Here is a 26170-nt window from a genome sequence, read left to right as displayed (position 1 = left end):
AGAAGAACGGGGTGCCCTTTTGCCTACACAAAGCACCAACTGGGCCCCATTCTGGTTGCCTCTTTCATTGCAATTCCAACTGATCCTTCCAAAATTGATTGGTTTGGTTCACTTACATACCCCTCTTAATTTGGAAAAACCCAGAGCAGTTCACAAACCAAATCGTCAGGTGCCTAACCAGATAAAACCATCAAATCATCTTAAACCTGAAAGCAGCAGCAAGTTTAAACAATGCCACGGGACTTTTACTGTCACGCCAGAACAGTCTAGAAATGCACACACCTTCTGAAATAACTCAACAAAGGGGAAGGCGTTAAAAACAAAATATTCAGCAACCCCAAAAGCAAGCAAGCAAGTGGGAGACAATAGTATTATGACACTATTCCCCTATTCCCCACCCACCCACCAGCCTAACTCTCCCCCAGAATCACAGTTACCCCTATAACAACTGGTTATAGAAACCCAACTCTTCTACCCAGAGGAATCCCCCTGCCCAAGAACACTTGAAATCTGAGCAGTGGGGGAGAAGAGTAACTCTGAACTGGGGCTTTTCTCCTTTTCTTCCCCTTTTGGGAAAATAAACCCTTGGTTCCCTTTGCACCAATTATAGCTACACAACCTGGCACAGTTTCCAGATCAACATCCTTTTCATGTCATCCATGCACTTTCCCTTCACAGGTAACGCCCGCTCTCTGGCTCAGCGGCCAGCCCAATGCTCAGTACCCAGATGGAGATTCGAAGCTTCTTTAGGGGCAGCAAATGGTCTGCAGAATCAGACCACCATGTTAGAGGCACTGGTCTGCCCGGACACACTTCAGACATCTGGTGTCAAGTTGCAACCTCCCAGCACTACAGCTATCTGCCATCCCTCACAAAGGCAGGCAAGGTAAGCTCTGCTCTGCTGCCATCTTCTGGTTCAAAACACACACAGTCCTCTGTCACAGTTAGGAGTGAAAAAACAAGAACAGAAACAAGCCACAAACTGTGATGCTTTCACCAGTTCTGCAAACAGTGTGGGGACACACGCAGGCAACCCAAATCATATACCCTTATTTATTTATTGCCTATGGAATGAAGGCAAACTCAGAAGGTGAGAGAAGGACCATTATACCTTGCAGCATCAACAGAAAAATACAGAGAAATAAACTTTCACCGATCCTGAGGGAGTGGAAACAAGCATGAATGTGACACACCAACCATCTCTGCCCCCGAGTTTTCAGCAGTGCATGAAAGCTGTATATAAATACTGGAATAGATGGACCAAGAGTCAAAGGTTAATAATACAAGCTTGGCACAATGGAGCTCCCTTTGTTGCTAATTGTCCAAATGCTGTTCTAGGGACTAGAATCGGATTTCATGAACACTGCCGACGGTTCTAGGACTCACCATATTTGGCTGCCACCCCTCAACATTGACGCAGCGATCAATGCACCACCAGAAGTCATCCTCAGATTCTCCCTTCCAGGCAAAAACGGAGAATCCTGCACAAGAGATAAGGAGGGTACGCACTTCAGATGGCAACAGGCAGCTCACAGCATGGGAGGCTACACATGAAGAAAGTTCACCTTAGAGCAGTAGTCCACTAAATGTTACTCAGAGTAGACCAGGTGAAATTAAGGGACCTACCCTAGTTGCGACCATTTATTTCAATGGGTCTACTCTGAGTAAAACTTAGTGGAATGCCACCCTTAGCACCAATGGCTCTTGTTTTAATCTTTTGTATGTTTTTAAATCAGTTGAAAATCGGTTAGGGACTGTTTGGTATTTGGCAACTAATGAATGAAATGAAGCGGCCAAATACCTACCACTCTCAGCCAGGGCAGCAGCTACTTCATTGAGGGTGGAGTAGATGTTGCAGGCAGCCCACCGGCACTGAGCACCCAAGGCACCAAGGGTTTCCATGAGAACCTGTAATGAGCAAAAACGGCGGTGGGCGGGTCTGGGATTTGCCATGCCTGCACAAATCTTCACACAAAAAGTAAATGCCACATCCAGTAATATTCAGTCACACACGGAATTTCCACCTACTAAGTTCCCTTTAAAAAAGAAAGCAGCAAAATACATGCACACCCCGGATATATTTTAAATATCATCAGTACAGTTTTTACTTCCTCAGCCTGAAAGTACAAAAAACAACACATCGAAAGCCATACTTTGATCACTTCTAGCCAGTAATGCAATTCTCTCCAAAAGTTTAGAATCCTGACCCCACGCTTTGCTTCAGCTCCTTGCCACTCTTCTCTAACCACTCTTCTCATTTCACATACACAGAAGATGCCCAATGATTTCTCCTGTGACTACAGCACTTGCCAGGTGCTGAAGCAACACCCCCATATGCCCTCCATGTCCGGTCTCACGTCCAAAATGCTGGCTGGAAGAGCAGGCGGTGAGATCATCAGGGGAGAATGGCAAGAGAGCAAGTCCAAGAAACAGCCTTAACAACCAGGGGTTGGATAGCTTGCCTGAAGCAGCTAGGGCAACGAGCCACCACTCAAGACAATTACCAGCCCCAGAGGATAATGGGAGGGGGAGGAAGAGTTGAACTCTCAGCAGCATTATTCTCCCCAAATGCTCCCTAACAAGCTAACCTCCACATTCCTTCAAGCATGAACTTTTTAACATGGGGGGACGGGACGACAACGACGTGTGAGTATGTGCCCATGCACAATGCTGGCTTCAGGTTCCAGCAAACTCCACCTGTAGGTTTACCTGGAAGCAGCAGCAACAGGTGGCCATGTCAACTTCCCGCATGTACTGTCAGTCCCCTGGGGCACCACGGGAAATTAAAACAGCATTTCACACAGGCTCATCTGCGTGGCACAGGATGCACAGGCACCAATGGGACTGGGCACTGGGTATCAAGTAGCTGCCAAAAGGTACCATGTGCCAACGCTGGCCTGGGGTGAGGAAAAAGGTCTGAAAGCTCAGCTACCAGAGAAATGTAAGGCCCCCTTGGAAACTGAGAGGCAGGGGATAAAATCAACCGAGTAAGAGGTGCCAGTTTCCTGAATAGAACAGTGTGAATTTCCAAAAGTGAAACATAGCCTCTGAAGGCTAGGTTTCAGAAGGCATCCAGAAACTTCCTGGAGAAATCATGGCATTTGAGCTCCCTCAATGCCACCATGTGGGATATCATATATTTGAGCCAAGGTGTCATACTAGGCTTGTCACATGTGCTGGATGCCAACCACTGGTTGGACGGAAGGGCTTACAGCAGTCTGGGCTGTGATGTGCGTGCAGCCCACGATCTTGGCTCCAGCCAACGGCTTCTCTCCCTGAGCTCGTTTCCTCAAGGCCATGAGTGCAGGCATTTCTAGGAAGGAAGAGAAAAAAGAAATGACACACACGAAAATGGGCACAGAGGCTCAAAACCCCAAAGCCAAGTAAATGTCAAGCAGGTGACAGCAAACATTTCCCCATATCGCCTTCAGCATCAAAAAGATTATCGCTTTAATGCACTGCAAAGTTCTGTTCTGTAACCCAGGGGTGGGGTGGGGAATATTCTGCAAGGACAAGTCCCAGAATTGGTGTGAACATTCAAGGACGTGCCTGCTTCCCACGTTACACAGATAATTAGACAAAGAAACAGTGGAATCCCAGGTCTGGAAGATGCCCAATAAATTTTCCTGGTTCAACACCCTGCCCTGAAGCAGGGCACGCGTGGCCTAAAAGTTTCCCCAAGAAATGGTTCTCCAACAAAGGAGATTTCACCATCTCCCCAGGCAACTTCTTCCAAGGCTAAGCTCATTCTTAGAAAGCAACCATGCTAACTTCCACCTCGATGTGGGAAAAGAGAATGTCAGGCAACAATAGGATTCACTTGGATCTGTAGAACCACAACTTTGTTTTGCTTGCACTGTGCTGAGAACCTTGGAATTAAAACTTAAAAGGTGACTTGGTTTGGCTGTTTCGTAACCCTAAATGGGTCTTCCATCACCAAACAGCTCAGCTGTTTGAGGACAACATCAAGAGATGGAACTTAAAATGATGGCAAACCAATGAAAGCTTTCTTCAATTGTGTGGTTATTAGGTTGGATGAGAGAATGTTCAGATGAGAGGTCTTCCACATCTACAGTGACTGGAAGTGATACAATGAGATTTGCTTAGTGGCCTGAGGGTACCACTTGCCCATGCAAGCAAGAGCTATGAATTCCAAATGATCACAAGCATCTGAAACAGCTTAACTTATGGAGTCAAGATTTAAGGGCAAAACAACACATTGCACTGCCAAATTTCATGACATTCATTTGCTAACACAACACAACGCCCACTGTGTACGTATCCTCCCCATGCCTTTTATTCCCCTGCTAATGCCGCCTTCCTTCCTCCCCACCCGGTGGATTATTTACAGTCTCTGGATCTGGCTGGAATAAAACAGGCTGAAGAAGGTAGGGGAATTTGCTGGGAATGGCTAAGCCTCCCCGATGTTCGGACTGTACTTACTTTGTAACACCTAATTCTGATTTACAAAGTTCCATTAAAATGATATTGAAGTCAAATGCCTGTGCTGTTTTTTGAGACAACAATAGCAGTTTGTTGTCCCTCTGATTTAATCTACATTCAATGATCTATATGGAACAGGAGCAATTTGGGGGGTGGGTGGGGATTCTGGGGAGAGCTGAACTCAACCGTATGCCTTACATTTCATTAGTGGTGCACCAAGGGGCTCCCCAGGGCAGATTGGAAGAGTCAGGTCTTACTGCCACATAGTTGTGCCAGAAAAGGTGTGTACCCAAACGGCAGCAAGACCAAGATCTCTTGATCTAATGAAGTTACCCAGAACGGCATATCTCTCTTACCTTGCTCGGCAATTTCTATTTCCCGGCGCCCAAATTCAGCCTGCTTGATATTTTTCACGCAGAAGTCAGTGCTGCCTTTGGTGTTCTTCTGCTGCTTGTCCCGGGGGGAGGTCTCATCGTCAGAGCTGTCTGTGTAGGAGGCAGCTGCGGACAAATATTATTATTATTATTATTATTATTATTATTATTATTATTATTATTATTTTCTACCCCACCCATCTGGCTGGGTTTCCCCAGCCACTCTGGGCGGCTTTCAACAGAACATCAAAAACAAAATAAAACTTCAAACATTAAAAACTTCCATAAATGGGGCTGCCTGTTGTTTATTTCCTTGACATCTGACAGGAGGGCGTTCCACAGGGCGGGTGCCACTACCGAGAAGGCCCTCTGCCTGGTTCCCTGTAACCTCACTTCTCGCAGTGAGGGAACCGCCAGAAGGCCCTCGGAGCTGGAACTCAGTGTCCGGGCTGAACGATAGGGGTGGAGACATTCAGAGAAGAGCAACATTCACAAGATCACAATCAAAGCTGAACATGCATTTGTCTGAGACCTCAAGTAAGCGACTACATGTACTTCTTTCCCTTTGGTGACAATTTTGGATCCTACAGCACTGTATGAAAACATTTAAGCCAGATCGTAGAATGGGCACAGGATGTCCATTACAAGGATTTGACCACCATTTCTGCAGGTCAATGATTAAGACCTGGGTATCCGAGGTTATCCATGCCTAAGAGCCTCACTGCAAAATCTCTGCATGGTTCCTTTCACAGCCCTCGTGTGCTCTGATGCCCACTTTCTCACTCACAATGTTCCAATGGCTTCTGCTTGGACCGACACCGACTTGGCCTCCTTGGTATTGAAAATGTTGGCAACTGGGACACCTCAGGTATTTCATCATTGTAAGAGTCACATGAGAAGACCCTTGGGACATCCATCGTACCAGCACGTAACCTCTCCTCTCAGTAGAAAAGGGTCATACATGGGCATGTATGTGAATGTACAGGGTCATATCTGAGACTCAGCCTCCTGGATCTCTTTGTAGCTAGGGCAAAGTCGTGCTCAGGGGCTGGAGATGAGTCATAAATGGTCATTGTGACCACAGGTTCCAAAGGCAGAATGGAATCATATTGGCTCTTAAGGACAGACCCATTGGTTCCCTGCACTACTGCTGTATCACAGTTGCAAACCAACGGAATATAGGCAAAGTAGTCAAGCAGGCTTTGGAAAAAGCTCTCAAAGCAGACATCACCCTGTCAGCAGATATCTGCAATGTCTGGAGATATCACCCTGCCTCTCTCTCTCTGGTTCCCTAGTTTCAAGGTTGTCCCACCCTAGCAGTTTTCTTATTCCAACTCTGCAAAGCAACTCCTGGCATACATATATTCTCAAATCTGCAATGAGTCCAAATGGTGCAGATGTTAATGGGCATATGCATCAATAAAGAAAGTTACAGCAGACTTGCTGGATCAGACCAAAGGTTTGTCTAGATGAGCATCCTGTTTGCTGCAACAACTAGGGACACTCACAATCAGGTCGTGATGGCAACTGGAGTTCCCTGGCAGAGTGCCTCTTAACACAGAGGTTACATCTCACCAGCAGGATTAATACGCACGGGCAGACCTATCCTCGTTCCATGCATTTGCTGAATCCTCTGCAAAGCTTTCTAAGATACTGCCCTTACCACACTCTGTGGCAGTAAACTTTGTAAGCTTTTTGTCTGGGTTAGATCTGTGACTTTTGCAGCTAATTCTGAAATGGTGTTTCTTTTTAGTTAAGCCCTCTTAATTTATTTTACTTGTTTCAGTACTTATAAACTGTTCTACATTCAGAGAACACCTGAACAGTGTACATAAAAAAATGTAAAACATAACACAGGCGATAAGCAGCAGCAGAGGGAGGAGGTGGTGAGCAGGAGCCAGGGGGAGAAGCACCGTGCTTATCACCAGGCCCCCCTGCCTCCTTGACAAAAGAAGCTGTCTGCCAAGAGGCAGGGATAGCCTAACTTCTGTTGTTTATGCTCTAGTAACCTCTAGGTTAGATTACTGCAAGACAGAATACATGGGGCTGCCTCTGAAGACAGTTCAGAAACTTCAGCTGGTGCAGAATTCAGCGGTCAGGTTGCACACCGGGGAATGACAGCTTGAGCGTTTTACACTAATCTTGGATCGAGTACACTGGCTGCCAATTAAGTTTCCAGTCCCAATTCAAAGTGCTATAAGCCTTAAACGACTCAGGACCACAATAAATTGATTGATTGCCTGGCATGGATGTGATTGCTCTCCACCTGAAGGAACCAGCATGTAGCTGGAAGCCCAGTTAGCCTCAGTGGCCAGAAACACATTTTATTAGCTGTGCCTGGTATTATTATTATTTATTGAATTTATATACTGCCCTATAAAAATAAAAGCAGTAACCCAATAATACCCCCCCAAATGTGCCACATTTTAAAAGGGTATAGGATGTTGATCAGGTCAACCAAAGGCCTGGTTAAAAAGAAACATTTTTGCCTGGCGCCTAAAGGTGTATAATGAAGGCACCAGGTGAACTTCCCTGGGCATTCCACAGATGGGGAGCCACTGGAGAGAAGGCCCGTTCTCATGTTGCCACCATCCGGACCTCTCGAGGAGGAGGCACCCAAAGAAGGGCCTCAGGAGATGATCTCAGGGTCTGGGTAGGTTCATATGGAAAGAGGCGGTCCTTGAGGTATTGCGGTCCTGAGCCATTTAAGGCTTTATGGGTCAAAACTAGCACTCTGAATTGGGCCCGGAAACTAATCGGTAGCCAGTGCAGTCGGACCAGTACAAAAGCTATGACCATTTGTGGACCAGGAGAGCTTGGCAATCGTAGTTCAGGCACTGATGACTTCAAGTCTTGATTACTGCAATGCACTCTATGTGGCGTCCCTTGACCCCAGAAACGGCAGTTAGTGTCAGCACAACACACCTCTGCTCAGAGAACTAAGAAGAAGAAGAAGAAGAAGAAGAAGAAGAAGAAGAGTTTGGAGGAGAAGAAGAAGAAGAAGAGGAGGAGTAGTTTGGATTTGATATCCCGCTTTATCACTACCCGAAGGAGTCTCAAAGCGGCTAACATCCTCCTTTCCCTTCCTCCCCCACAACAAACACTCTGTGAGGTGAGTGGGGCTGAGAGACTTCAAAGAATTGTGACTAGCCCAAGGTCACCCAGCAGCTCCATCTGGAGGAGTGGAGACACGAACCCGGTTCCCCAGATTACGAGTCTACCACTCTTAACCACTACACCACACTGGCTCTCTAAGAGGGTTGCCAATTTGTTACTGGGTCACGTTCAAGGCATTGCTACTGGAAGGCAAAGCCCTTAACTGCTTTGGATCAGCAGGGTCACCTTACCCCACATGTGCCCACTTGATGGATGTGCGAAACTTGCTTGTAATTTTCACTTTGCAGTTGTAAAAAATTGAACTTTTAGTATGCTAGCACCTACACGTTAGAATGCGCTGCTGTTGACATTAGGCCAGCAGGTGCGTTCACTGTACATTTTCTGGCATCCACTTAAAACATTTTTGTTTAGACAAGCTTATACAGCAGCGTTTCTCAAATTTGAGTCCCCAGCTGTTGTTGGATTACAACTCCCATCATCCCTGACCACTGGTCCCCGAAATACACAAAGCTGTTAACATGTTTTTCTTTTCTACTGTTAATTTTATTATCTTTAAATGGTTAATTGTTTTTAACTGTTTTTCCCGATAGTCTGAATATTTCACGTAAACCATTTAGAGGTTTTATTACAATCAGGTGGTATGTACATTTTGTTAAATAAATAAATACTGCCTGAACCCTAGCAAGTTGGGAGTCTTGGTGGGAGGGCGGTTCCTGTGGTGTATTGTGGTGTAGTGGTTAAGAGCGGTAGACTCGTAATCTGGGGAACCGGGTTCATGTCTCTGCTCCTCCACATGCAGCTGCTGGGTGACCTTGGGCTAGTCACACTTCTCTCTGAAGTCTCTCAGCCCCACTCACCTCACAGAGTGTTTGTTGTGGGGGAGGAAGGGAAAGGAGAATGTTAGCCGCTTTGAGACTCCTTCGGGTAGTGATAAAGCGGGATATCAAATCCAAACTCCTCTTCTTCTTCTTTATCGAGGAAACTGGTGTATGACCTGCCCCATATGGATCACAATGTCTCTGAAGGAGCAGGTGTATATGCGAAATGTGAACTTGTTAGTGGGCTTGCTAATCTGGAATTTATTGGTACGAGTTGCTTTGATTAGTTTGCTGAAAAAACTTCACTGTAAACTTGCTGATTTGTTTTGAAATGGTTAACAAATGAGTTGCTTATATTTTTCTGAATATTACTCGTTCTTAAGTACTAGTTGTGAACCATCCATGCACTGTCCTTCCTGGAACAGCTAAACAATTAATAACAAATGAAAACCAAGTAAAAACGGAAGAGCAGGCTGCCTGCAATTCATTCCGAAAGCCTACGCCGATCAGAACAAAGTCAGGACACCAGTGTCTTGTATTAATCCCTGTCTTCATCTTCTGTTTTAGAGGATGTTAGAACATTTGGCTTTGGCTACACAGGAGCTGTTGTGCTGAAGCGGAGAGAACACAGACATGCAGGTGCCCCCTCAAAATCTGAAACTGCCTCCAACCGGAGCATAGGAGAAACAGTACGTACCAGAGCTGTAGCTATCCGTTGACGACTGAGAGATGGATCGGGACAATGAACGGCGGCCAATCTTTGTGGGGCGCTTGTTGAATTCTTGCTTTTGGTCCGCAAACTGGATCTGTCAAGAGAAAAGCCCAGACTGAGCAAAGGGAGGTAAATTTAAAAGGCCAGCAAATGCAATCTTTCTGCTGAAGTTAAGGAATACTGTAATTGCCTGTATCGGTAGTTAGATTGGGTTGCAATTTCTTCAGCATTAACCTTCTTTAGTGGACTTGTGGGTCTGGGTGCTTCAGCCCCAGGCAAAAGACAGTGTTTTAACCTATTACTTCCCTTCCCATCACAACTGCCTTCCATTTTCAACGCACAGGCACACAGGAGCCTCATTCTAATCCAAGTGTTTCTCCTTCCATTAAAACCCTTGTTAAGAGTTTCTTACCATCACAGACATTTGCCACGATCCCAGCCATGCCAGAAGTCTGATACTTGCAACAAACTGTGTTGACATTTCTCTCCATTCCTACACAGGGCCACTATCTTAAAAAAGGTGGCAATTAGAAGGGTTTCTCATGCTTAGGAATTCGAAATATTTTTCAAGCTTTGCCTGCAGGGAACATGGAAAGGGATTTTTTTTTTAAGTTAACCACAATTCCAGACAAGCTGAGGAGTGGAGCAAAGACTGTGCCCCGGGCGTCCTCTACAGATGGGCAGTGTTAGGACCTGTGTGACATTAGTATTCCCCAGAAGTATGGTATTTAGCTGCAGGGCAGAAAATGGCCAGGAGACGAGTAGCTGGAGATGAGGGGCCTTGGAGGTGCAGAGTCCACTCACAGTGGACAGAAACTACTGTCCTGTTCAAAGTGTTCCTGGCACTCTAAATTAAACCCCTCTCTCTGTGCCAGGTGGTAAGAAGCCACATGGTGGGGACTCAAAACAGTTTTGCGCTACAGATACTCATTATGAAGACAGCAAAGACACCAAAATCAAGTATTTTCAGAAACCAAGGCTGTTTTGGTTAAACCTAAGCTCCTGCCTGGCTTCTAAAGAGTCAGAAGCTCAAACACACAAACTTTCCAGTAGACTGCTGCCACACCAACACCTGAAAATTATCCGAGGAGAACCTGCAATATTATCACGGAACAAAACATGACATGACCCAGTGGTGACAAGGGTGGACATCAGTTTTAAAAACATGAACAATGGGTCCAATTTAGAAATAAAGTTGTTTAAAAGGAGGGGAAAATGAAAATGGCAAAAAGCATTCAATATAGCAAAATATACACCCCAGATAAAAAGTCCTTTCTTTCACTGCCTATAAAGATGGTGCCAGACCTTCTTTGGACCCCCTGCTTTCAGAACCGAGGCATGGCACCCCAAATTTGGAATATCCTTTCCAGGATTGTTTTGGTGGCACAAGCTTTTTTAAATATGTTTTTACCACTGTTTTAAATCTTGCTTGGCTCTGGTTTTAAAACACATTCCTGCCTTTTTAATGTTGTTGTTTTGTTTCGTTTTTACTTGGTTTTAATTTGTTATGAATTGTTAGCTGTTCCGGGAACCTTTGGGGGTTCGAACAACAGGAGAGAACAGGGACAATCAGACATTACTTCGGCTCTGAGCAGGCGCAAGGAGGCATGGCCTACATTACCATCAGTGTCCGAAGAAAGTTGCCTGCATGCCCAAGAACCAACAACTGAACTAAGGACCCATTAAGTGTCTTTTTAAACCCTTCTGTATATAATCCACAAAATGGCTGTGACAATGACGTACTATGATTGAAAAAACTAGTGTAATCCCAGAAGGCAGGGCAAATCTCATGCAAGTGCAGGAAAGTAAGGCCCTCATTCAACACAGGCAACAGAGAACGCACATTCGACACCCACGTGAAATGGGATTCTTCGACAGGAAATTGAATGCCACCTGTTACAATCAAGTAGGCTGCTTGAGACTGAAAGGGGGAATAAGAGCAGGGCGGGCTAAGTTAATTCAGTTTTTAGAAATCAAGCAGATTTCTATCAAATGAGTAAAAGAGTGGCAAAACACACACAAAAGCAAGCATTTATACCTCACTCCTGCGCCCTTTTGACCAAAGGAAATCCTCCTCCCTGTTGAAGTCACAATAATTGATCTATTCCAACAGCTAAAGGCTTTTCTTGCAGTAACCTTGCAAAGTTCAAGTTGTCTACCTTTTCTGAAAATTAAAGTATGTCTCTTGAAATTCACATATCAGACAATGGAATCAACCCAGCAACAGTTCTAGAAGGAACAGTTTAAAAATCAGACTTATTCCCATGACCACAAGGGGTCAGGCCTCTAACAATCCTAACTACTGCTGAAAATAAATAAATGCCAACATCCCCTCTCTTTTCTTTGATTAGGGCCACTAATAATGAATGGTAGTTCAATATCAAGAAGTATTTTATTTACAAAACAAGGCATTTCAGATGGGTGAAAAGTAGCAATTATATTCACACTCTATAGCATCTCATTTCCTTTAAATTCCTCTTTCGCTAAAGACATTTACAGTATCTGCTACTTATGCAAAAGCCCCATTCTTGGGAAATCACAGCATTAATCCACCATCAACAGAAAGCAAGTCGTCAACAGTTGCTGAAAGCCACTGAAAACTATTCCTTGGCAGCATGTGCACAAAAGGGTCCAACACATTCCAGTGCCCTTTCTGGCTTTTCAACACAGCTGGTTGCCCATTTTAACACCACCTTTGCACTGGCGCCTCACTTACACCTGGAGGTCAAACAAAATTCTGTTCCCACAGATGCCACTTTCCCCATGCCCTTTGACTGGCAATTAGAAGAACAAGCAGAGACTTGGGCACCTGCCATGCCACATCTCAACAGGGATGCTGCTTCTGAGATCTCTGGAAGCTCTTCTGAAGAATGCAGTGACGTACTGGGTATATAAGGGATGAGGCAGTCTCTCTAGCAGCATGATCCCAAACTGTGTAAGACCTTATGTGTTAGTATCATAACTTTGGATTTGGACCGACAGCTGATTGGCAGCCAGTGGAAATCCCACAAACGACATGTTGCATGTTGGAACTCGCTTGCTCCCAAAAGCAGCCCAGATCTACTGCACTGGCCGTAGCCTCTGAACTGCCCACAAGGGTAGCTCCACATAGAGCACATTGCAGTAATCCAGCCTCAAGCTTCCTATGTCAAAGGTTTTGTCTGGGCTGCCCACCCAGTCAAATTTGGCCATATAAAGTAGTCTTTAAAAAAACACACAAGGAAGTTGGGATGTCACAGAACCAGGCCAAGCAGCTAAACTGACCTTATCTCCTGGATTGGCACCAGACAGTCTTCCATAAGTGATGGAGACATGGGCTGCAAAAGGGAGGGGTTCCCCAAGAACCAGATTGACCCCTAGGGAGCTTTGCCTCCCGAGGGGCTTACAGGAGTAGGGTCAGACATGTGTGAGGGAATAATGTTGTCCGGAGCCAGAGTGTCAAGAGCAGAGATTCTCAAACTTTTTTCTCTGGGCCACACTATCAGAATAAAAACTTGCTCACAGCAGGCCTAATTTTTTTAATTTATTTTTTACTGATAAGAGATAACATTAGAAAACAGAAGGAAACAACTCAGAGCGGAGCTTGATTATAACAGGCATAGGCAAACTTGGCCCTCCAGATGTTTTGAGACTACAATTCCCATCATCCCTGACCACTGGTCCTGTTAGCTAGGGATGATGGGAGTTGTAGTCCCAAAACCTCTGGAGGGCCGAGTTTGCCTATGCCTGATTTATAACATAGAAAACAACTACTTCACAATATGATTGTCGGTAATCCAGAAAGTACAAAACAATGCAACTACATAAGAACACGAATCATTCCCAAGATGTTACTATAAACACACCTCTTACATATGTACCTTATGTTTGTATACAAACTCAGTATCACTTGATGCTGTTGCTCTCATGCTCTGCAAATAAAAAAAATAAAATTGATACTATACTAAACTACACTGAAATGTTTAAACGTTTCTTTGGTTGTCCTTGAAACTTCCCTCCATACTTGCCATCCTCTCCTGCCACACCCTCCGAGAACCACTAAATCTGTGGGAACAAGAAAAGCCTGCAAGATCCGGCCAAAGGGGTCCAATCCAGTCCAGCATCCTGTTCTTACAGTGGCCAACCAGATGCCTGCAGGAAACCATCGAACAGAACATGGGCACAAGAGCCCTCTCCCCTCCTGCGGTTTCTAGCAACTGGTATTTGGAAGCACTGCTGCCTCCAGCTGTGGACCTCTGCAGTCAGTCAAACTTGGCCCTGCAGCTGTTTTGGGACTACAACTCCCATCATCCCTAGCTAACAGGCCTAGTGGTCAGGGATGATGGGAAATGTTGTCCTAAAACAGCTGGAGGGCCAAGTTTGGCCGTGCCTGGTGTATACAATTCTAAGTTGGATAAAACAAGTTCTGTTCTAATTGGTCTAAGGCAAAACTAGACCTTTAAAATATGAAGCTTTCCTTTTTAATCTGGTGGACGTTATTTGTGACGGTATTTTAAAAATGCAGCAATTTTTAATTACGATGTAAGTTTCAGTTGCCACTTTAGCAGCGTCATTCGGCTCATGGAAACCTCCCCCCCCCCCGCAAGAGAACCTGACCTCAAAAAGAAACAGCATTCCCTCATGGTAATATAAATGAGTGGCCTCAGTTTCAGTGACCAGATCTCCTCCAGCCATCCAACACCAGTTGGAGCAGAGACACCTGTTGGCCAAAGACGCAAAACTATTTCTCAGGCAAGTTAATTTTTTGCAGGGCAAATTCTTAAACAGGCACACAAAGTGCAACTCATGAGCCCGACCCGCTGTGATCAGGTAAGCTCTCCTTATACAACTCTGCAAATTGGACAGCCGTGAACATTTGAACCTAGATGCCAAATTTACCAGGGGGTGACAATGATTTCCAACAGAGGATATCCCACATCCCAGGGAAGACCCTCCTCCTCTTGCTCCTCCGTGACCAGCACGCCCTACAGTATGCTGTCAGCTCTCCACCGATGTGCGGTGCTTAGAAACGCACCTTGTTCGGAGAGGATACTGTTCCAACCAAGGGGTCTGGTCCACCTTTCCCCTCGCGGCATGCTGTGGGGATGCAGGATGCTAGTTCTAACCACCACCACTATTCTCAGCTTTATGCTTCTGCCCCTGACCTTGAAGGAAAGAGAGCCGAAGACTAAGGCTTGGAGCTCTAGCTGCCTCCCAAAGAAATGGGGAAAGCAGGCAGAACTGCAGCCTCCGCTCCAGGAAGAAACGGAAAGGCTTCCCCTCACCTGGGCTTTCATCCCCGAGTCGCCGTTGACATTGTACTTCTTGTGCTTCGGCATGGCGTTGCTACCTAGAGCCCTCTCGCCACCCCTGCGCAGTCCTCCCGAGAGAGGCGGCTGGCCATCCCCTTTATACCTCCCTTCCCTGCACCAGTGACCCTGTCCGCTCTGGTTTCAACTCTCTCTTGCTCGGGGAGGGAAGACAGGGTAGAGGCAGGAGGGAGGTTGTGAGAGGTAAAGAGGGCTCCTTCCTCTTGCCTGGTGGCCTCAACTCTCTCTCTTCTAGGGCTCCATTTGGCAGGGAAAGAGCCCGCAGCTTTAATGAAATTCTGCTGCTTGTGCCTGGCGGAACAAAAGCTTTGCTGGTATTCTCTCTCTCCTTCACCCCATTTTCCCTTCTCCTTTAATTGTTGTTTTATCGTGTTCCCCTCACCTCAGAACCATTAAGCTGCGGTTTCTAACATGGCCTGGCTTGTGCGCGCATAACAATGGCTCATTTATGTAACCAGAGTATTTCCTTGCCTGCTATAATTAACTTGCTAATTAGGTACCTTTAAATTTGAGGCTCTCTCCACCCACCCCTGCTTCCACAATCTCCCTTTCCTCAGCCTCAGATTAAGTTTAAACAGAGACACATTAGAACCAAGTTAACTAATGAGCAACTAAAACAATGAAGGCATTTATTGGCCAAAGTGCTGGTTGAGGGTTGTTGGGGTTGTTGTTTTTTGCAACAGTCGAAAAGGTTGCTTGCCCTTATTGCAGTTGCAAGAGAATTGTGTCCTTTGCAAGGAAGCTACATGAGACTAACATAAGCACACGGCTGTTTTTCTTCCCAGTTCTGGCACCTCCTTGAAAAGAGAAGGGAAAGAGGAAGACCAAGGCATTGTGGACAGGGTTTTTTTTAATGCGCTTTCCAAGAAAAGACCGCATCATCTGTGACAGTGCCTGGATGTGGGCTGCAGTCCATGGACTGAACCCGGTGCTGTCATGGGAACGTCGAAAGCTACCTTATAATTAGTCTGTCCCTTGGTCCATCTAGCTCAGTATGGTCCACACTGACCAGCACCAGCTCTCCTGGAGTCTTTCCCAGTCCCCTTGTGAGATGCTGGGGACTGAACCTGGGACCTTCTGCTTACAAAGCAAGTGCTCTATCACTGTGCTACTGTCCTTCCTCATTACAGCACAACGATGCTCACCTAAAAAACGTGAAGGACATCAGGTTGGGGAAGTCTGCACGATGGTGTACTCGGAACACTTCTGGCGCAGGTGCAGAACACTGCATGCACCACAGCCTACAGCCATACCACCCTGAACATGCTCAATCTCATAACCCGTGCAAGGCAAAGAGTGCCAAAAATACACAAAACTCCTATCCACACACACCCAAAAGTGGTGCAGACTTTTCTTCCCGAGGCTGCTAACTAGTGACACTGCCAATTTTGCAGCCGAGGACGCTTGAGAAATTCACCAGAGAAAGTCCCTCAAGTTGTGATCTGCAAATAAGACCCAACCATATTAAAAAAAAATAAAAATCCTGCAAGTGGGAAGCCTGATCTACTCCCAGCTATCAAGCACAGGAAAGCATCTCTGGCACACAGCTGCTTAGGAAAAGAGTGAGATATGGAGGAGTCAGGTTCAAATCATCTTTCCGTCAGTTCACTCCCTCAGCCTCCATTCTCCATCTCTAAAAATAGATCTGCTACCTACTGGACTAGATAGGTCCAAGGTTAAATACAGCAAGACCATGAACTACAAATTTTGCACATAAAGTACCACTTAACAGAGATAGGTGATTGGTGGTCTGCAGGAGGCACCAACCCCCCCCCAACTTATCCTGATACATGGGGCCCCAATGAAGACATAGAAGAAGAAAGCTAACTATTTCAACTGTTCAGAAAAGCAGCAATGAATCCATGTATATACTGGATACACAATGGTATTATCTCAGGAGCTTTTTGGTAAGGCAAAGAGCCATCTGTCTCCTGGGGGAGCAAACTTTGCAGGAACCGTGTTCGGTTTCCCAGTTGCCTTCACCTCAAGTCAATGACTTAACTCTAGGGGATGCCAAATTGGTGTGCTAAATTAGATTCAAACAAACTGCAAACACAAAACAGTTTTGTAGCATTTTAAATACGAAAAAAAAATCATTATAGTAATGGCATTTGTGGACTGCACTCTGGATCAACTGATGGATGCCATCCTAGGTTACAAGTATATATACTTGCAAGGGGGAGATAGGAAAATATAAACAGTAAGGTCGGGGGACACACATAGGAAATACAGTACAGACATAATTACATTATTAAAAGTGGCTATTCTCTCCACCCCCCCCCTTTAAGTAGATGGTTATAACAAAGTGTCATACTGTGTGAGTGCAGAAAAAGCATCTAGTGCTCTCATGGCCTGGAGTGGGATGTATAAGGGACCCGTATCAGAATATTCAGGGATGGGCTGAGCTAAGCAGGAGATTTCGGGTGGCATATTTTGCTAGGGTGAACTTTACCCACTAAAGCCAGCAAAAGTTCATGTACAGCAAACAGTACAAAGTCACGTTTAATTTTGGCTGCCCGCAGCAAACGATTCTCTGTCCCTGAGCAACAAGGCTCAGTGAAAGGAAACTGGACAGCTATCGCAAAGGGAAAGCTCCAACAGAATACTATTAACATCCGTAAGACAGAAAGATGGCCAACCTTTGCTCAAACCTGGTTTTGTATCGAAAAATGTTTCTGGTGGCCATTGTTCTAGGCTTGGGCGGAACCTTCCTTTTCGGATTCCAAGTCTCTATGATCAATTTTACTTCACCGTTTATCAAGAAGTTCATCAACGATACCTGGCTGGAGAGATACAACGCTCCCATTGATGACCAGAGCCTCATGCTCCTATGGTCATTCACTGTGTCTATCTTCAGCATTGGAGGACTGACGGGAACCTGCCTCTCAGGGTATGCGTCTGCAAAATGTGGAAAAAAGAACTGCATAATATTTAGCAGCTTCTTCATGTTAGCAGCTGCAGTGATCATGGGAACAAGCAAAATAGCAAAGTCGTTCGAAATGATTCTCCTTGGACGACTCCTGTATGGTTTTAATGCAGGTTTGGGCATCTGTATCCAAGGTCAGTACTTAGCAGAAATTTCTCCTAAGCACCTCCGTGGCTTGACCAATGTCACTATTGCAGTTCTAGCAAACCTGGGGAAATTTCTTGGGCAATTGATGGGACTCCATGAACTTTTAGGAACAGAGTCCCTGTGGCCTCTCCTGTTGGCCAGCAGCGGACTCCTAGGGCTGCTGCTGCTGATCACAGTCCCGTTCTTCCCTGAATCTCCCTCGTATCTTTTAATCCAGAAGGGAGATTTGAAAGGCTGCTTGAAATCTCTGAAACAGCTCTGGGGTGAAGGGGACCACAGAGCAGAGGTGAATGATCTGTTGAAGGAGCAGGTAGCCACAAAAGAAGCAAAAATTATGAGTGTCCTGGAGCTCTTCAGAGATCATTCCATGCGACGCCAGGTATACCTGTTGATCATGGTGGCAGCTACACTACCATTCAGTGGAGTCAGTGCCATCTACTTCTACTCTTTTGATGTGCTCCGTACAGCCGGGTTTAGTGAAGAACTGAGCCCCTACGTCACTCTAGGGGTCGGGGCCTGTGAGCTCTGCTCAACCATTGTGTGCTTCTTCGTCATTGAGCGTGCGGGCAGACGGACACTGCTGCTGTGGGGATACGGTCTGATGATAGTGGCCTTGGCTCTCCTCACAACTACTCTCTCACTGCAAGACAGAACCTTCTGGATACCATATTGCAATGTTGCTCTCATCTTCCTCTACATCGTCATCTATGGCGTGGGGCCTTCGGGAACAACGTTCCCCGTCATAGCAGAACTCTTCACACAGTCATCCAGACCAGCCGCATTGGTCATTGGCACGACACTGCATTGGGTGGAATTGTACTTGATCGGGATGCTGTTCCCTTATTTAGTGAGTCACCTGGGCAACTTCTGCTTTCTTGTTTTCATGGGCATCATGACAATCTCATGGATTTTCATCTTCCGGTTCCTTCCAGAGACAGAAGGCATGTCGCTCATGGACATCCAGATGGAATTCAATCATTTAAAAAGGGGGCGAAATCCGCCTGAAGATCTTGAAAACTGTACAAAACTCTAGAAGGTCAGAAGGATGGGGCTTGCTGCTCTGACAGAATGTAGCAACTGGGGTGGATAGCAGAATTCAACAGGTCCATTATTTCAAAAGACTTTGCTTAAAGCAGGTTTCACTAAAGAATAATGTGGTACAGCCCTCTTCAGAATGTAAAATTCAAAAGCAGGTAGGGCAATTTCAGCTTGAATACATACACATTAAACCACATACTTATTCCCTTTTAAAGGCTGATACAGGGAGAAAACCCTATATTTATTCTGTGAGTAAAATGAAAGATGGCCATTGCTGGTTCTGCAAAGAAAATGGAGGGAATTGGCACCACATTTGAAAGAAATGTCTCAAAACAGAAAGCATTTGGAGCATTGCCACTGAAGTGAGCAATGAACCTTTTCAGCTTCAAGTAATAATAAACTCATTAACATACTTACTTATGTGAGGTATATCAAATCAAATATAGATAACATATATATGCTCGGGATTTCCTCTTAAACATGTTATGCTACGAAACAGTCTAGAAATTGGTTAAATAAATAAATAAAGATACCATGGATGCTGTATGCTAAACAACAGGAAGACAACAGATGATTAGGAAAATATGGAGCCGGTTGGGAGATAGTGAAACTGACAAATGAAATTGCAGGAAGAATTATAAGGATTATTTCAGCTGGGAGCAATTGTTAACTTGGGACCAGTTTACCCGCAAGATCATGCCCATTTGACCACTTCCATCTGTGGAACTAACACTGTTACAGCTGCCGCATAATACTCATTCCATATCTGTAGGAAATTGATCTTTTAGTGTAGCAACACCTACACTTTGGAACTCTCTGCCTATTGACAGCCACCTTTGCTGCATATTTTTTGGCACTGGCATAGAACCTTTTCGTTTCGGCAAGCTTATCCAGATATGTAAAGACGCTGACATGTTTCATTCTTTTTAACTGTTACTTTTAATTATCTTTAAATGTTTTTTAATTGTTTGCAACTGTTTTTTATTGGTCATTTTAATATTTCTTGTAAAATGCCAAGAGGATCAAGCCATATATAAATTTTGTTAAATAAAATAAATTTCCAGATCCCTGAAAGAAACGACGATGGGCCTCACAAAGAAGAGAAAAGAATGGCTCACACAAAATGGAAAGCTATCCTCCTTTTAGCCATTCTCTACAACACCCTTGGTGAGGCAGAGAAGCTGGTCCCCAATAGTTTAAGCAGCTGTCTCAAGCCATACAATTGATGAAGGTTCAATTTCCATGTTAGAATTCTATGTTGTACAGGATTTGGCGGTTATTTTAGGCCTCTTGTCTCAGTTACTCATAACAAAGCAACTCCACTGAGGTTCAAGTTGTATAATGAAGGGAAGTTGGTATACAGAGAGAGAGAGAGAGAGAGAGAGAGAGAGAGAGAGAGAGAGAGAGAGACTAAGGAAGCAGCTTTTGGAATTAGTCAAGCAAACAGCAAATGGAAAGTTGCAGGGGCCGACCCCCAATTGTAATCCGGTTATTCAGGCTTGCTTGTAACTAGAAACCTTGAATATGGTTCATTTTTGCAAGATTACAGCTTGTCGAGCAACCAAGAGATTGAGGCTCTGTGTCCAAGGCAAAGTCCACACTGGCCATGACTCAAGCAGTCCAATACACTAATATCAAAGTACCCATGTACCCATAGAGGGTTTGTACTTCAGCTATAATTCATTGTTTAAGAAGTGGGGCCTGCATGAAAATATCAGCGTGTTCCCCATTCAGATGGAAGGGCCTTCCCTCACCAGTGTTTCTTCCTGAATACTTTTTGTACTTTCTGAAGATTTTCTATAACAGGCATCCCCAACCTGCGGCCCTCCAGATGCTTTGAAACTACAACTCCCATGATCCCTAGCTAACAGGACCAGTGGTCAGGGATGATGGGAATTGTAGTCTCAAAACATCTGTAGGGCCGAAGGTTGGGGGTGCCAGTTCTATTACTTGAGGTTTCTCCAAACCAGCTGATATTTCCTGCTCTTGTGCATAGTTTTTGGCTATCTGAGGCCCTAAAGGGTGACCTTAGCATCTTAATTTTATTTGTGATTAGTAAACAAAGCAAAAAAAAAAAAAGTCCATCGTGCTAATGCCTCCCTCCCAGCACACCATTAATATATGACCTGGAATATTTGAGGAGAAAAATTAAAGCACATTTAATGTGGTTTAAATGTTATATTATGTAGAATTTTGTATTGGAATACATTTAAAAATTGAAGAGGATAGTATGTGCTTTCCTTACATTATTAAAATCAATTTGGCATCCATTCGTTTATACTTATGAAATAGAACATTTTCTACGGGTAACAAAGCGCTGGGGAAAAATCTGTCTCACACCACTGCCTCCCAATGCCACAATTTCTTTTTAAAAAAACTTCAGGTTTTGATTCTTTCTAATTTTTAGGTCCTCATTCAGGGTTAGGCATTTTACCTTTCAAAAAAGGGCTGGTCAACTAACTGATCAAACATAGTCAAATATTAGTCAAGTATTTTAAAGCATTTTGGAACCAAAGACATATACTTTTATTCAATGCTATATGAGAGTAATTTTAATTGATTTTATCCACTATGATTTTTACCATGATATGATATGATATGATATGATAGGTCTGATGCATAATGCCAAGTAGATAAAGTAAATAGTTGCCTGTAATCATGAAATAATGAAAGTGGCTTACAACTGTAACAAATTTTAAAATCAATGTTAAGCAAAGTTCCTATTTTTGCCTGGAGAAACCTGCTGATCTATGATTCTGCTCATATCAATGGCCTTCTGGAGGAGAGGTTCCTTAGAGATTCTGCACAGGGGTCTGTTCAAAGGTCAAAACATACTCACCTTTCCAATGGACCTCAAACATGCTATAGTACTTCACACTAATGGCCAATTAGTATCAACACCTCTAATAATTATAATTATAAGTTTATTATTTATACCCTACCCATCTGGCTGGGTTTCCCCAGCCACTCTGGGTGGCTCACAGCACTTATAAAAACATAGTAAAACATCAAACATTAAAAACTTCCCGAAACAGGGCTGCCTTCAGATGTCTTCGGAAAGTTGTGTAGTTCTTTATCTCCTTGACATGTGATGGGAGGGCATTCCACAGGGAGGGAATGCTAGTGAAAGCAATTCTGCTTTAGGAAATACAGGAGCACCATGTGTGACAACTCAGTCACACATGCAGATCATTGCTGGATGCTGCAAGCCTTGAGCAAGGAAAGACTGCACCTGAACCAGTTTACTCTGGCATGAATGTTCACGGGCAGCCTGCCACTTCAGAAGGATATGGCTGAACAGAAGGCATCTAATAAGGCAAACAACTTTTCTTAGAAAAAAGCAAACCCGCGTGTCGTAGCACAGTTAGCATCATATATTAATTACATAACTATGTCTTGCAGAGTGAAACACACACACCTTTCAGCAGCGGCAGGATGTTCCCCCAGAGTCTTCCATTGCCATCTATTATGCACCTTGTTCCAGAGTCCAGCCATTTATGTGTTCATTAACAGACCTCAGTGGTGCTTTTAGTGATTCTGCAATGTGTACCGTTTCAAAGGAGAACTCCCCACTTCCTGGAACTCTCTCACCACCAAAGTAAGTTCACAATCAAGAAGAAAACCTCAAGCTATTTGAGCACAGCCAAGGCCAGGTAATGCTAATCAGCAACTTTTCATTCCAGACAACAAATGTCCTGGAAAATTAAGTCGTACAAGGGTATAAGCTCTCATAAACCTTAGCTATACAGACTGCACAGACAGAACCATTTCCTCTTCTAAAATATCTCCTCTATCTTGGGTGCCCTCATTCTGTCCCCACCGAGGCATTGTTTGCAGTGCTGGAGGGCAAGGGCTAGTGGGCTTCAGTAGGAGACTGGCGCCCAGAACTTCTGGCTCTCAGAACTGCGCTGTGCATTAAGGAGTGGGCTGAGGGAGAAACCTGCCAACTGTCTAAGGTCTCTTCGTTAGTCAGAAAAGAAAAGCCAGATGACGGGCAGCAACTTAAAAAGGAATGCCTTGGTTACAGGCAAGATGCTTATCAGCTGTCCTACTTTCTCAAACGAAACCAGAAGTGTGGCTCTGGATGCCTGGGGTTAACACCTGAGAGGGAGACCAAGGCACACAGATGCAGTTTGCAGAGGCAGACTTGGCTCTGCTGCTGACACACATACCTTCTCTCTTGCAGAGAACAGCTGGCTTTCAGAAAATGGGGGTCAGGGAAATTTAGAGGAAACATCACACTGCAAACCTGCAACGCTTAAAGTTTCAGCCAAAAGGTCTAAAGATCACTTCTACTTTCAAAGAGGTGGCTGCTTGTGCCAAACTCTCATGCCTTAACTAGAGGTGCGGTGCCAAGGCCTTTGCTAAATCCTCAGAGTGGTTAAGATTCCAGCCTGCAGCTAGAATGTCACATGAGTTAAAACCTCAGGAGGATTAACACAAACAACTTAACTCTTCACTATTCTTAAGTTCAGCCTTGTTTCCTCTCACAGTTTTGTGCATCTATCCCATTGCACAGACCATTGCTTATACTGATCTCTCACTGCCTCCTGATTGGTCACATTGATTACCAAGCAGCTGGCAAGAATGCCACTTGAAGATCAAATGGGCTGAACTAAGAAAGTAGTTGGGGCGGATGCGAGAGAATCAAGATGCAGGGTATGGTCTGAGGACACATGAGACAGCCACCTTGCTGAAGCTAAGCAGGTCAGAGTCTGGTCAGTACCTGGATGGCTGAGTCCCATGATCAAAGGAAGATGGGATATAAATATACGAAACAGACAAACCAAAATGTCAGGTAACTGAAATTCGTCCAAATTCACACTGATCCATAATAAACTCCATTACTTAATTCCTTAATGTCTGACTATCGTTCAAAAGCATGCACATCTCTTAGGCTTGGAGCAGCAATTAACTGTTGACCTAATTTGATTGCAAATACTCCGTGAAATCATTATGGTAATGATGCCTGAAGAACTAGGTTGGTGCCTACCTTAGCACACTTGCATTTAAAGAATATGGCTTATTTTTGAACAACTGCTGATACTTCACTTTATTCCTGTTTTAGTTTCATTTTTTTTTCAACTGCAGACCAACCTTGGTGTTCCAGAAACATAAGCCAAGGGGAACAAAACTGTTCACATTAATAGAAACTGTCTAACATCATTAATGCTGCAATATTTCATTACCATCTTTAGAATGTTAACCATTACAAAGCAACGACATTAATCAGTTTTGGTGATTAACATAAATATTAAGTTAACAGTAAAAATGCTTGACCATTATTTGTTAGTACTTGAACAATTAACCAAATCTGTTTTGGTTAGAGCAGCTCTTCAGCTGTGCTATGGTAAACAAAGCAAAAGGAACCAAGTTTAAAACAAAAATAACCATAGCCACAGCTGACTGTATTTGAATTGCTGGTATCGCAGAATTTCTGGAAATTTAGAGGCTGTTCAGTGTGCAACGCACCAGATTTGAGGCTTCAGTAGTTTTCAACCTACAACGGCTGTACAATTCAGAGCCCTCATTCTTGACTCTCTGACTATACCCTCAATATATCAAGGCCCATCTTCTCCAACACAAGCCTGCCTACGGACTGAGATCCTTGATGGCCCTTCTTTGGATGGCCCAACCTCTGACATTAGCTGGATGGCACAGGAGAGGGACCTTTCTCAGGTGGGGTGCCCCCATCTTTGGAAAGCTCTCCCCGGGTAGTCTTTTCAGTGCTAGACAAATAACTTTACATTTTTAAAAGTCCGAGAATGTAATCTGTTTTGATTTTATTCTACCATTGTGATGCTCTTGTTTTATGGTTTGTGCTGTTTCAATACGTTTGATTCGTTATTTTGATATGCCATGTTGCTGCTTAATTTTTCTGACAGTTACAGGTAGGTAGCCGTGTTGGTCTGCCTTAGTCAAAACAAAATAAAAAATAAAAAAATCCTTCCAGCAGCACCTTAAGAGACCAACTAACCTTGTTCTTGGTATGAGCTTTCGCGTGCATGCACACTTCTTCAGATACACTGAAATAGAAGTCACCAGACCGTTATATATAGTGAGAGAGTGAGGAGGGGTATTACTCAGAAGGGTGGTGGAAATGGGGGATTGGCTGATGGGTGTGGAAAACCTGTTGATGACTGTTAATGACTGCAATTAGTCCTAAAGGAAAAAGCAAGGGTTGAGATGCAGCAACTCATTACCAAACTCAAAACAGAGAGACCTGGTCTGAACAAAGACATTGGATTCTTATCTCATTATACATGACAAAGCTATCTTTAGCCATCTCAATTTTTCTGACAGTTATTCATAAAGATAATGCTACTGAAGGGAATAATATAACTTCTAAAAAGCTTTTTTATAGCTAGCTAACCATACCTTCCCTTCTGCACATAATACTGCAAATCTAATAGTACTCTTATTTTTCTTTCCTATAAATGGTCTTGCAGTTGACTTTTGATTGGGAGTAAAGTTTAACCTTTAAATCATGATACACGTTGTCACTGGCTCTGGTGTAAGATTAAAAGCAGAGTTCACAGCTCTATTCCTAGCATGAACCAAGACTTCAGCAAAACTGCAACCTTTGCCCTATGTCTCTAACACTAAATTCAGACGGAGCAGCTAGTCCGGGGGTCAGCAACCTGCGGCTCCGGAGCCGCATGCGGCTCTTTTAAACGGCTGCCGCGGCTCCGGGGCTCCGGGGCGGATACGCCCGCCCACTTCTCCAGCTGGCCAGCGGAAGCGACCGCCCTCCAGCTGGCCGGCGGCCCGCCCTCCGGAGGCTAAGGGCGCTGCTCAGGGGCGTACCCAAGATCACCTGGCCTTGAACAGTGGGGCAGCGGTGCTCGGAGGCGGTGGGGACGCAGTAGAGGTGGCGCAGCTCAGCCGAGGGCTCTAGCGGGGAGCGCGCCTGAGGCGCGCACGCTCCTTCGGGAAGAGATGGAGCTGGGCGAGCGGGAGGGGGAACTTTGAAGACCCCGCCTCCGCCTCCGAAGCAGGCGCCCATGGGAGAGGCCGCCCCCCCGAGCCTGCCTGGCGGGACCAACCCTGCCCAGCTCCGGGAGTCTTCCTAGCGTGGGAGGTGGCCTTGGGGCAGACAGGGGAGCTCCGGGGTCGGCGGGTATGTGGGACCCCGCGGCATCCAGAGGCAGCTGGGAGGCGGGACGGGATGGGGGCAGGAAGGGGGCCTTCAGACGCGTCCCCGCACGGGCACTGGAGGCCAGGACTCCTCGGCTGGGTCGTGGGACCGCGGGGGAGGGCTGGCCGTGGTTCCTCTCGGAAGGCTG

General features: G+C 45.0%; 2 protein-coding genes across 5 annotated transcripts in view; one reads left to right on the top strand and one right to left on the bottom strand.

The window, feature by feature from the left end:
• AHCYL2 (adenosylhomocysteinase like 2) overlaps window positions 1-26170 on the bottom strand; it is an 84399-nt gene that overhangs the window by 19976 nt on the left and 38253 nt on the right. For 3 of the 4 annotated variants that reach the window (XM_033162755.1, XM_033162758.1, XM_033162756.1), the window contains exons 2-6: window positions 9450-9558; window positions 4800-4943; window positions 3213-3313; window positions 1806-1908; window positions 1387-1481 (exon numbers count right to left, since the gene is read on the bottom strand). In XM_033162755.1, coding sequence (XP_033018646.1) covers window positions 1387-1481; window positions 1806-1908; window positions 3213-3313; window positions 4800-4943; window positions 9450-9558 — 552 coding nt within the window. Of the gene's footprint in view, window positions 1-1386; window positions 1482-1805; window positions 1909-3212; window positions 3314-4799; window positions 4944-9449; window positions 9559-14728; window positions 14798-26170 lie in introns of those variants that run through there. The other variant, XM_033162757.1, reaches the window with a different exon arrangement.
• LOC117054202 (solute carrier family 2, facilitated glucose transporter member 11-like) lies at window positions 17279-19795 on the top strand. The gene has a single exon (XM_033162760.1). It carries the CDS (start codon window positions 17404-17406, stop codon window positions 18877-18879), a length of 1476 nt encoding a protein of 491 aa, XP_033018651.1. The 5' UTR covers window positions 17279-17403; the 3' UTR covers window positions 18880-19795.

The sequence above is a fragment of the Lacerta agilis genome, chromosome 10 (assembly GCF_009819535.1).
Source record: "Lacerta agilis isolate rLacAgi1 chromosome 10, rLacAgi1.pri, whole genome shotgun sequence".
Lineage (NCBI taxonomy): Eukaryota > Metazoa > Chordata > Lepidosauria > Squamata > Lacertidae > Lacerta > Lacerta agilis.
The sequence above is the reverse complement of the archived record's forward strand: the minus strand, read 5'-3'. Positions and strand labels throughout refer to the sequence as shown.

Bases quoted from the DNA above. Each gene is read 5' to 3' on its own strand.
- LOC117054202 (XM_033162760.1), top strand. From the start codon at position 17,404: ATGGCCAACCTTTGCTCAAACCTGGTTTTGTATCGAAAAATGTTTCTG.